Source organism: Mytilus californianus, unplaced genomic scaffold, assembly GCF_021869535.1.
Source record: "Mytilus californianus isolate M0D057914Y unplaced genomic scaffold, xbMytCali1.0.p SCAF_8, whole genome shotgun sequence".
Lineage (NCBI taxonomy): Eukaryota > Metazoa > Mollusca > Bivalvia > Mytilida > Mytilidae > Mytilus > Mytilus californianus.
This window is the reverse complement of record NW_026262734.1, coordinates 87,584,780-87,597,878: the sequence shown is the minus strand read 5'-3', so window position 1 is coordinate 87,597,878 and position 13,099 is coordinate 87,584,780. Positions and strand designations below refer to the sequence as shown.

Here is a 13,099-nt window from a genome sequence, read left to right as displayed (position 1 = left end):
ATTGATTTTTGCTTAGTTTACATGTTAAAGTGTATGATAAGGTTAGTTAAAGGGGGACCATTTATGATAAGTCAATGGTGTTTGGCATACAGGTGTATTAGCATTATTATATGTCAATTTCCATCGAGATTATACAGCTGTGATCCTTTAGTTATTGTTCATTGACTTTGAACGTCTACATGTTAAAGTGTGTGTATCATGGTCATTTTGAGGGGAACCACTTATGAAAGGTCAACAATACTTGGTATTTTTTATTTGTATGAGCATCGCCATTCATGTATCTCATTACAACAGAGATTATTTGGCCCTTCACCTTCAGTCATGGTTCACTTAGTTTGAATATGATGTATAGAATGAAGTGTTGCCATTTTGATATAAACACTCGCACTTCACTTACGAAAACTAGCAACTGGAGAAATATGTCTCTGTGTCAACAATTTTTAATAACTACGTTTTATTCAATCACCTTACACATTAAAACAGTTATGTTTATTGTGTGTTATTTATTTACATTGATCTCTGGTGTGAAAGCATGAATCCATCAAAGTATAAAAACATGTGTATCTTCTTTGAAATTAAATTTGATTCTCAAGCTGACATGATTTGATTAAATAACGACTTTAAAATACGATGCAATGGGTAAAACTATATATTTATCATCGACGTCATTAACAAATTCTGCATTTATTAAGAATAAAGAATTATCATTATCATACGTTCAATGTTAACCTGTTTTGTACTTTTCAGGTGTTTATTCAACGTAACACGCTTTGTTGATGGTTCCAAATTGAATCTTGTTGGTTCCACGTGGTTTCAAGCAACAACTGATGAATACATCCGGTATACATATGTTAATAGAGGACAGGATCCGGACAGTGTATGCAACAATATAAATGGTTACGGTAATCCATGTCCCGTTGGTTCCACGGTTATTATCAAGTCTAGTATGTTTTCCGTTCTTTTATTGTGCATACTGGCTTACATTTCATTCACTAAATGAATTTAACAATGAAAACCACGGACCAATATAATCCGGAAGTAAAAGAAAAATACGTACCAGAAATCTTCAATTATATCATGTTTGCAAATTTACACATTTCTATCGTGCGCAAATTCTTTGAATAATGAGATAATATTGAATAGAAAATCATTATAAATGCAATAACTACTTACCATTAATGAATTTATCTTACAAGCCATGAGGGCAACCATGCTTGATCGATAAATTCTACTTTAGGTTTGAATTTATTATCAAAATAAATGACGGACAAAAATCCGGTTTTTGTTCTTCATTTTGTTTTTTCTTTTGATCATTTAAGTGTCACCAACTACTGTATGTATAATTATGTAAATGTGCTCGTAGAAATACTTTGTAAAATTCAACTAATACAAAATATAAATGTATGATATTTTTGCTAATTAAATCCCCTGGTTTCATTAGCAATTAACAACACAGGGAGGAACCTTTGCGTCATTGTTGTTGCGCTAAGGGACATTGTACACAACTATTAGTGCAATAAATTATTTGAAGTTGGTAAAAATATACAAACCAATATTATCCGGAAATAAAATTTAGATGACCTCTTGTTTGTATATAAAGGATGTCTCTTGCAATGGAACAATTCATCTACGCATAGAAAGCTAAAATTGTTAAAGAGAAACATATACTATTTCTGAGAACTCTTTGAACACTTGTTGCTATATGTGTGCTATGTGTCACCGTTATCTTATATGTATAATTAAAATGTTTGATATGTCATTCATCAATCGTTTATTTCATTCATTCCACTTTCTGTTTCATCATACTCATTATGACGTTTGACTAAGACTGACAACAGTTCAAATGCACGTCACTGCACAATTTCAGATACACGCCACAACACACATGGATGCTTCAGCTAAAATAAACAAAAATATTGCACCCACGCGGGAAAATAAATGCACGCCTTATATGTATATATGGTTTTAGTATTTCATTAACTGCTTAACCACCTTTTTTCGTGGATGCTTAAACACTGACTAAATATTTACAGGTATGTTAATTTTTTTATTTGATATAGTCTAATTTACAGTTTCCCGATAAAATTTCATTTAGTAAAAGTAATATGAAAATATATGATAGTTGTATCGTCAAATTCTATAAGCAAATTTGATTCGGTTTTTCCGTACTTTTTATATAGATTTTTAGTCTAATTCGAAATTAAACTTCAGCTATAAATTGTTATATTGGCATTATTAGATCACGTCGTACTTTTGTAGCGCTTTGACGAATTTATTAGTCCGTCAGTTTTTGTTCTCTATTTAGCTTATACTTATGTTATGAAATAATGTATTTGTTTTCATTATTATTTACAGTTGAACATGAATAATGAAAACATCGGATATATGTTCTATCGGAGTATTGTTTGATGAAATACGCCTTCGTTTATACATATTCCACAAGACTTACGTGAACTTACGTGACGTCACATGCAGATTATGAACATAAATACTGCTTTCTAATATCATTGCCAATAGAATATTCAATACGTTATCATGATACTTTGTAAAGTTTCTAAATATTCTGTAACAAAGAAGGATAAAATTGTCTAAGTGTAACATAAACAAATGATAAAGAAGTGCTTGTTTTTTATCCTGCAATTGGGTGTCTTACTATACAGATACAGCCCAAAAGATATCGTTATGCTGTATCTGTATACTATACAGATATCGCTTTAAAGCTCCGCCCACTGCCGGACTACGTTTGTGTATTGCTGTTGACGAGTGTTGTATGAACCTGCGTGACCCCAGAATGTGTATTGCAGTCGCATTCCAATGACGTATTGTTTGACCTTATGCGAACTAACGATCACTTTTATACGTTCTGTTTGTTTTCAAACATATGTTTAAAGCAATAGGAATTAAACGAATTTTCTGATAACAGACAAACATGAACAGCAGTATTTTCTACGACGACAATCATCGATTTCAAAACTTGAATGTGTGCATGTGTAACAAAATCAACCATGTCAATTTCAGCATGCATGTTAAGTGAATGTCAAGTTCAGTTCAAAATTCTGAAGCGTAGGACAACTCGTACACTTCTGTTTCAAATTGTACAATGTTTTGTTATTTGTTTTTACTGTTGAAATTAGTTTTTATGTTAAAATAGATAATTATTCACTTTGAGCGATGTATTATTGTTGACCATTCGAGATTCTTTTTTTGCGAACCCGTCTCCAGCTGAATGTGTGATTTTAATATTACTACGCGGGCCTCAAGGGATTTTAAATCGAAAATAAATGCAAAAAATGTGAGTTTTTGTGTCTTTCAAAGCACAAACAATATACAGAATTAATTACAGGATAAAGACAATAACTGTTTTTCTTAGCCTCGTACAAATACAGCTGATATTTAAAGACACTAAACAGTTATTGGTGGGGTTCGTGTTGCTTAGTCTTTAGTTTTCTATGTTGTGTCATCTGTACTATTATTTGTCTGTTTGTTTTTTTATTTTGGCCATGACGTTGTCAGTTTGTTTTCGATCTATGAGTTTGACTGTCCCTCTGGTATCTTTCGTCCCTCTTTTTATTGTCTATATAATTCACTGATTGTATACTTTTAACAGGTTTAAACATGTCTATCGGTTTTTTGTTGTCGTTAAATTGTTTTGTTATGAATTAGGCTGTTATTTTTCTCGTTCACATTTTTCATGCACGGGTCTTTTGTATCCGACTGTGCGGTATAGGTTTTTCTTATTGTTAAGGGTCATACGGTTGTCTATAATTGCTCACATTCACCTCATTTGAACTGTGTAGGTATTTGTCAAATTGGCAATCATTCCACAACTCTTTTTTTTATATTAGAGTTTATAAGGGATATGATTATAAAACAAAACATCATAGACATAAAAGACAAACAGATTTAAATCAAAATTTGTTCTATTGCATAATATTTGCAACTATACAATGTATGTAGCAATAGATAATTAGATATTAAGAAATTGTGATTAAACGAATATAAGAGAATTTATGAGAAGACGTGGATTGGTAAACGATAATCAAAGCGCGACGTTACTTTTATGTTGATTATCGTTTCCGAATCGACTTTGATATTTGGAAGAGCGACCATCTGTTTTAGATGATGGTGACGGTGACAGCGTGTTAACCATAAATCAAGGGAATTACATAAAGATCGTTTCAGATTTTGTCTTTGTTATTTTTTATAGTTGGAAATGATTGTTTAAACACGATTCACATCTGACAGAATGTTAATTATATCAGAGAGTATATTCAATCATAGCTATTAGAAATTTTGTATGACCAAGTTTCGGGAAATATCATATAAATAACACATAGCTGAGAGGATGATGCCGTGCAGGGTAATAGAGTATTTGCCATGGGTTAAATAAATTATCTACCTCGTATTAACCAACCAAAATCTGGCATTTTGACATGAAGTATTATAAAAGCTAATATACAACCAAAATTATTCTTGAAACTGAAAATTTAATTGTGTTTTAGTTTTTTGATGTATAGATATATTTAAGTTTTTTTTTCACATTTTGACGAATCCGCCAAGATCCGTACTTGTATAGATGTATATTTCGAATGTCAGACCGATAAATATAAACGAGACGGAGATCTAAGCTTGCACTCGGAATGGAAATTATTTTATCATTGCTTTCCTCGAAAAACAAATGTGTTTAAATCACAAACAGTACTTTATATTTCATTTTCATATAATGGCTATATATATTTATTACTTTAAACAGTCAAAGAAGCAGGTTAACCTAGTAAAAAGTTCTGAGATCTGAGAGTACTCGCAGTTACTGATAGCTAGTTCAAAGCTAATGACAAAAAAAAAGTCATACATCTTAGACTAAAATAGCAATCAGAACACATCCAACATCCAATGAATTTAGTTTAAAGACCTCATAAAAAGCCAGAGAAAAACATGACCTTGTGCAATGCAAATATACAGGTATTGACAAATTGAAGAGCCATAAATGTGCATTTTTATTTAAAAAAAATATTTAGTTTGATTTTAATTTACTGATAACAAAATAAATGTTTATTTCGACAACGAAAAACATAGATAAAGGAGCATCTGTCTGGAGACAAACAGTGAACAACAAAACTGAAACTTAAAATCGAGAGTGATGCCATATGCTCTATAAGGGCATCCATGTGCCATCAGTATTATAAATATTGCGTGTAAACACCAGTTAGAGAACGCAAAAGGCAAATGGAGATAATGGTAACCAAAGAGGCAATCCAAATTGTGAAGGACGTTTGACAGACAACACCATTGGCTGACAAACGAAAAGGAAAACAATACCAATCCGCCTCGGCAACTTTGTATTAACTCCAAGAGATCCTTGCATATTTGTCAGCGATACTTCCGAGGATACTTTTAACCATTTTGGTGACATGCATGACGTGCTCTGGAAAAGTAATCATGCGAGTCGTATTGCCAAATGCATAAGGTCAGTAAGTAATACAATTTGAACCGCACGCAATTAGGGAAAGAAGCGGTTGTTGTATGTGAAACGATAAATACTTTGTGAACAAGTGATATGATACCTTGTTTGATATCTTGCCTAAGCTGCCTTACACCTTATATCTCCAAGTGGTGAGCTTGAATTATTGGAGCTCGTTATACTTAAGCTTTGTGATACCTGATATGACTCACGGTGTTATGGGTTATGTGATACGCATTACTTAAGTTTTTTGATATCTGGTATATTCCGCCTTATGCTAAAGTATATTACCAGGGCTTCCATGTGTAATCTTTTTTGTATGGTTTTATAAGAGAGTCTAATATAAGGTTTATAACATCAGTAGGACCGTCCGGACTTGCGACATAATCTATCAGGCGGAAATCAAGTTGAAATTTAACAAAAGAAATGGAACTCTTCGTTGGAGAAAGTATAAAAGTCCAAGTTGGTAAATTTGAAATGCTTACATCTGTTTCTATGGGCTTTAAAAGTTTAATGAATGTGCCTAATTTAGGATTTTATGTGTCTTATGTATGTGTTTTTACTTAACTTATGGTAATGAGCTTCGAGAAATTTGTAAACTTTAAAATTATAGACAAATTTTCACAAAATAGTCGATTGTGGTAGGTGCAAATACATGTGGATCTGTTTTGTGCATAAGCATAGATTCCGCCGAAAAAAATTCCAAAAAAAGATAACAGATTGATCTTTTTAAAGCATTTATTTTTATCGCTGCCCTCGGCGACAGTTTTTTGGGGAAAAATCGCCAAAATTAGCAATAATTTCATCAAAAAGAGAAAGTCGAGGACACCGTTTTATGTTCAGGCGTGTTTGAGTTGACTATTCTGTCTTGAAAACGTATACATCATCTCGCTTCAGATTATATTTTTTTTTATATATTTAGGCTCTATGTTGATATAATAAGAATTTACAGTACTAAAATATGAAATATATGGATCAAGCGAAAAACCTTTCTAATGAGTCATAACAACAGAGTAGGTGTGTTCGAATAACAAATTTTTACTAAAAGTACTTGACGACAGACTTTTCAAGTGGATCTTAAAAATGCATAACTTTAAAAAAAACTTCATTTTTTTGTGTGTGTTATCTAGGGTAATTAGTCTTCATCCTCTGAAATGTTTTAGTCTACCCTTCCACGAAATATTTAATTAGAAGTTATTAAATATTTTTGAACTTTCGAAAATTCCCTCCACCTAAAAACCGATCAGACAATAGTTTTATGGTGACCAATTGCATAAAAGTACATTAAATGATGATCGGTATCTAGTAGATACATTTATCTTTTAAAATACAACAGGCATATAAGGATTGTAATGATACTATGTGGATAAATTCATCGGTTTTCAAGTGCTAAATTGACACCGCGTCATCACTACAATGGCTTCCATTTTTACGATTATAAAAATTAGGTGGCGTAATGGGGAGATAATTTTGACGAAGAAGAATCCTGACTGTTATACATTACCGTAAACTTAAGGCGGCATTAGTTTACCGATGGTCAAATCTCGTAAACGATTATGTACAGACAAATCAAGGTAACAATTAAACAGAAATCGAGAAAATTGCATGAACTCCAAAGGAGCGAGACCGGATGCGTCAACACAGTAAGGGTCTCCTGCTATGCGGCCATAAGCCGCTATGCGAATTCACACTTCGTCAAAATCGGGTTTATGACGTAACATTTATGTTTAATAGACAATGGAACGTGAATCAAATTTGGAGCATCACCCGTTTACAAGAACAGAATCTAAGTTATCCTCTATTGAATTAGGATCCGGGTTTCCTGCGAAAGCAACTGAAATCACCACCAGATTTTGGTGGACTTTTTGTTGCCAAGTCTTTAGTTTCCTATAGCTGTGAAGTGTTTTGTTGTCTTTTCTTCGTCGTTTGTTTTTTGCAATGACTTTGTTGACTTATGAATTTGAAAGAACCCTTGGTATGAAACGCTTATATTTAAATACTTATCTTTGCGTTAATACAAATACTTCAAACATATGGGAGATAAGTAAGATACTTTGTTGGAGTAAAATATATGTCACAATTTATAAATTTGCAACGCCGGAAAAGCTTTAAAGAGTTTTTGGACCGTTTTAATTCAATCATAGTAATTACACCATATTTAACTGAGCTCAAATTTCGGACAATTGACTTCGGACATTTAATAAATATAAAAAAATGCATAAAAAATGAATAAAAGATGAAAAACACTCTATAATTTTTTGTTGCGTCTGAAGCGCTTTTTCTGGAAGAGTCTTCATCTGGAACGATCAATCAAACGATTGAAAGCCAATGATGTTTAGTTGATAAAGACGTAAGCTATATGATGAACAGGGACATAAAAGGAATAGATAGATTTATCACAGGAGAATTTTGCCTGTTAAAGTTGGAACGTTATTGTCTTCATCATTACTATACTTGTCAAAGGAAAAAGTAAAAAAGAGTGTTTATCATTTACGAGATTTGAACATCAGTAAACTTCTGTCGCCTTAGCAAGTAATGTCAATACAGAAGCACTGATAGGAATATTATTCAATCACATTGTTTCGACCTACCTTAAATGGTACAATACATTTTGTCATTTATACAAATATAATATACCTGGTGCTTTGACGATACAGAAAACATATTTTTCTTTTGATTGGTTTTCTTTGTTTAAAACATGCCAAAAGAATAATTGTCATTGATGAAATATAAAATGTATAAAATTAATGTATAATTAATTGTATTTCGTTGTATTACAGGTAACGTTGATAATGTTCTCATGAAGTGTAACGGTATAACCTAGTGCAATCTTGTAGTATGTAACAAAAACTACTACACGAGACATAATAAACAACTATTAAACAAGTAACAACAAATAACATCACACTTATATGATTTATTTTATATAGTCAAATATTTCTGCTTTTTGTAAATATAAATTGTTGTTAATGTCAGAATGATGATTTTGCATGTCAAAGTTGTTGAATTGAGGTCAAATCGATACTGACAAATTAATATCACTAGGAGCAAAAGGGATCTTGAATATCACTAACAATATTATATAAATGCATAAAAGGTATTTGGATAATGTCTGTACATTTTATCAGAATATACTTAACTAAAGCAAACAATGTTTACATTCACGTGTATTTATTATGATACAGGGTATTTAATTATCCCTCTGGGACCCTTTCGTTTGACTGGCCGACTAGGTGGTACGATAAATCACAAAAATTCCCCTAAATTTACAGAAACAAGTTAAAACCCTTCGACAATGGTATAAATACACCTGCCAATGACCCTGCAATTTATTTTCATAAGGACAAAACCGATGTAAGTAAAATCTTAAAATTGTATCTTACACTATTGTTTAAAGCTATTCATGAAAATTTCTACGCAATAAATGTTTTTGCAGAGTTACGCTGTATGTAAATGTCTTATACGCACAACATGTATGATAATGCTGCCTCTTTCCACATAAAGATTCATAATTTCATCGTTTTGTTCAGGTCTAATATGTCGAAAAATACATTAACTGTAGGTACAGGTTTGCCAAAAATATGATAAGCGCATAAACAGCACCAGATGCACATTTCGAAAATTAATGCTCTTAGACCAAAATGTTGAAAATCCAACCCAAAATATAAACGTTGAAGAGCTTATAAAATTAAAAATGACCTAAAGTATAGTCAAATTCAGACAAGGAATAGCAAGGTCGGTGTTATATATTTTGCAATGACATACGCAAATTAATTAACTGGGGACATGCACCAATTGCAATGCAGACCTATACAAAACATCAAAATATTTATGATGAAAACTTCACTGGCGAAATGAAATCGTAGTTTAAATGTTTCCATTTTGGTCAAAAAAATTGTATTGACAGTTTTTATTTTTGCTAAAGCTAAGATTCCTTTGTTAGTCATATGATCATACAGCATAGCATGTGATTACAAATAAATATAAATGTTAAAAGATCATAGATGTCATACCAAAAGCCATTTTTAGACTTTAATTCCAGGATAACGAACAACACATAAACCATGACAAATTCTAAGGATTTAGCAATAAATCCTACTATAATATGAGAACAAGAGTTAAATCGAGGGCCCCAGAGAGCGGTTACTGTTTTTGTAGAATACATTAGTGAAGTACGTTGTGTTAAAGGGAATAAATATATTCGAGATATTTGTCTATCATTTTCAATCATATTAAATGAAGAAACCATAATAAACTTTAAATGCATGCGTGATGCCAAATATCATTAATGACGACACATAAGGTTAATCGTCAAACAATATTAACACTTTTTTTATCCATGTATAAATGATCCATTTCAGTCCATAATGAAGTTCTTCTTTTGTTTGTTTGCTGTAATGTTCATCGTTGGTGCCTGTATGCAGGGTGGGTATTAGTACTGACATTTTCTTTACATGACAAATTTATGGTAAAACTTATCTGAAATAGTAAACAGGATGCATCTATGAGTTCACTATACAAGTGTACGTCAATTATATAGGCTTATATATGACTGCTAGAATAAATGAGTAAAGGAGGGAGTCTTTATTTCTTAGACTTTAATTTGTAAGACATTTTTTTCTATTTTATATTTAGTACGCCCGTTTTTATATATAATTTATTTTTTAGTACCCCTTTGTTTTCTATTCGTTATGTTTATGACGTTTTTTTTTCTCTATTCTTTATTTTTTTTTTTGGCACATTTTCTCTTATCTTGACCCATAAAATCTATTCTGTGAACCCCATCCAGATCCTCATAAGTATGTTTTTCATTTCATATTAACAAGAATAAGTCAAGCAAAATGATTGTCAATGTTGAACAAATGACTTGCCATCGATAGCACGGAAGGAAACTATTGATATATGTTCGATATGATATAATGTCTTTCTATTATTCAATAATTAAGAGGTAACAGACACTTACTTTAGTGCATAATAAAATTGTTTCAAATACCAGTAGACTACAAGTTGCCGTGTTAAATACAAATTTAGAGCAACAACTCGACACCTCACGAATTGTGATGGACTGTAATTAAGATATAGGTCGATTACTGAAACAAATCAAATAATAGTGGATTTAACACCGAAATAGTGCGGAAATACATTGTTATGAGAGAAAGATGTATATGATTGTCAATGAGACAAATATCCACCAAAGACCAAAGCATAGCCGGATTTAGGGGGGGGGGGGAGTGTAGCCCCCCCCCCATTTTGTCGGAAAAATTTGGTTGATTATATAGGGAATCACTGAAGCATGATTGGAGCGGGCCCCCTCTCAGGCAGTCAGTGGGCCCCCACCTATGAAAATTTCTGGATCCGCCACTGCAAAGGACAAAGATATAGACAATGTTTACTGTATGCGTCATAAATAAAGAAGGAACCTAATGAGTCAATATTATGACGTAGATAAGAGATAAATCAAAATATTGTCGCGTAGATCGTGACAATAGCGCTACCATTTTAATGGGCCGAAAAGAGGCAAAACAGTTCCGAAAGAAAATGTAGTACAGAAAACGATTTTTTTTCAAATGTTAAATACTTGAAATATGATAGTGATGTGAAATATTTTTTTTGCTTTATATAGCTGCCTCTGCTCGTTATTGGAATAACAATCCTTGCTGGGTGAGTTAATTTAATACTTAGATAGACATGTGTATCAAATTTTATTAATATTTTATGAATTCGGCCTCCCAACGATGAACTTTGGCGTACCTATGAGGAATTGTCCGCGAATACTTGTCGAGTACACTAAAATCGGTATCCAACATCTCATTTCATTCATATGCTTTATATCAATATGATGCAACAGTGAGTTGTTAATGTGAAAGCAAAAATCAATTCAGTTATATAGACGATTGAACTTTGAAAAAAAACAGATCTGCACACACCTTATTTCTTATGTATTGTTCGAATAAATTGTGTGATAAAAATGTGTAATTGTTCATTACACTCTGCGGTAGCATTATATTGGAATATAGAAATGTTTACCCTTTTATTTATTTTAGGAACCATTCTGATAATGTTAAACGCGTATTTCCGTTTAGAATATCTAATGAAAAAAATATATCAATCATACGCTTCATTCTCCTTTACAACGAGTTATTTTACAACACATCTTTTTTTAATCTTTGTTCATTATCAGTAAGAGAATTAACATTAATATGGCAACAAACATATCTTGTTCACTGTCTTTTTGCAATTGTAGCCAAACCCATGTCCATATTGGAAAAAATGTATACCAAACAACTGGGGATGGAGACGTTATAAATGTGTTAGTTATGGACGGTACTGTAAGTATTTTTGCAATACAAAATAACACAATATGGAAACCGATAAGAATATCTTGCTTCTGGTAGTGATTTGTATTGCATTCTATTTTTAATGAAATACCGTGCTATCCTGACTACTATCGAAACCAATATAAACAAAAGACAGACTGAATTCACTTTACCTATTCTAGACACGAAAACAATAACAATTGATGCTTGTGGAAAAACAAGTTAGCTGTTGAAAATTATAAGACTTTACACATAATTTTAACGATTTATTCAATTGGAAACTTTTGACAATTTTTACATGACGAAGATTTTTATTAGTTTGGGAGTGAAATGGTCCAGGTTACTCATAAGAAAACTTCTGAAGAAATGTGTTTCACCCTATAATAATCTGGAGAACGTTGGTCATGATTGAGAGTTAAATTGTACAGTAACGTTTGACGGGCGTTGAACATAACACTATGAGGAAATAATGGTTTACTTTTACAAATTGTGACTTGGTTGGAGAGTTGTCTCATTGGTACTCATACCACATCTTCTTATATCTATATATCAGTACAAAAACGTTTACGCTTACAATTTCTGTTTATTTTTTTGTTTTATTCAATTACAATTATCTTTCAGACTGAACACGGTGCACAGATCTTTTCTTTATCAAGAAATAAAATTTAAATCTTTAAACTTGTGTTTGATTATTAAAAACAGATTTTTTAATCAATTAAATTATCCACAAATAGGTTGGAACATTTTATCTGTTATTACACAACCAAACCCCATGGTAATTTATCATCATTATATTTTGGAGCAAACCTAGGCTCTAGCTGTATTTTGTGTGTCGTCTTGTTGTTTCGAAATTGATGTATACCCTACATCTCCATTTAGTCAATATATAATAAGGAAAGAGACAGCCCTGTCAATTAAATTATTAAAAACAACAAAGAAGATCGCAATTCAACATGTAACATTTTTCTTTAAAAGGTTTTTATGACATATCTGAATATACAAAAGAAACCCAGTATTTTTGTTTACATACAAATCTTGTAGATGTTTCATAATAGTATGTATGTGTCAAAATAATGAAATACAACGGAAGATGGAAAAAAGGAACAAACAGAGGAAGGAAAGACAGCTATAAAACCCAGTTACAAACCACAAAGAAGACACACAATAACAAAAACTACTGCACATATCAATTAGACCCAGCAGACAAAGCACTGAAAATACTAAATCGCATAAAACTGGTCGTGATCAAGGGCTCTATCATATTAGAAACATTATGTTATATTGTATATTGAAAATACATTCATGCACATCACGTACACTA

General features: G+C 31.8%; 1 protein-coding gene and 1 long non-coding RNA gene across 2 annotated transcripts in view; both read left to right on the top strand.

Moving 5' to 3' along the window:
- LOC127713073 (uncharacterized) overlaps positions 1-1,763 on the top strand; it is a 31,619-nt gene extending 29,856 nt beyond the window's left edge. Inside the window, exon 17 of the mRNA XM_052219670.1 lies at positions 748-1,763. Coding sequence (XP_052075630.1) covers positions 748-1,000 — 253 coding nt within the window. The 3' untranslated portion in view covers positions 1,001-1,763. The remainder of the gene's footprint in view (positions 1-747) is intronic.
- Positions 1,764-7,472: 5,709 nt separating this feature from the next.
- LOC127711604 (uncharacterized) lies at positions 7,473-12,456 on the top strand. Its single transcript, XR_007986805.1, has 4 exons — positions 7,473-9,886; positions 11,085-11,122; positions 11,706-11,790; positions 12,400-12,456. It is a non-coding gene; the product is annotated as an uncharacterized LOC127711604 (long non-coding RNA).
- The last annotated feature ends 643 nt before the right edge of the window (positions 12,457-13,099 follow it).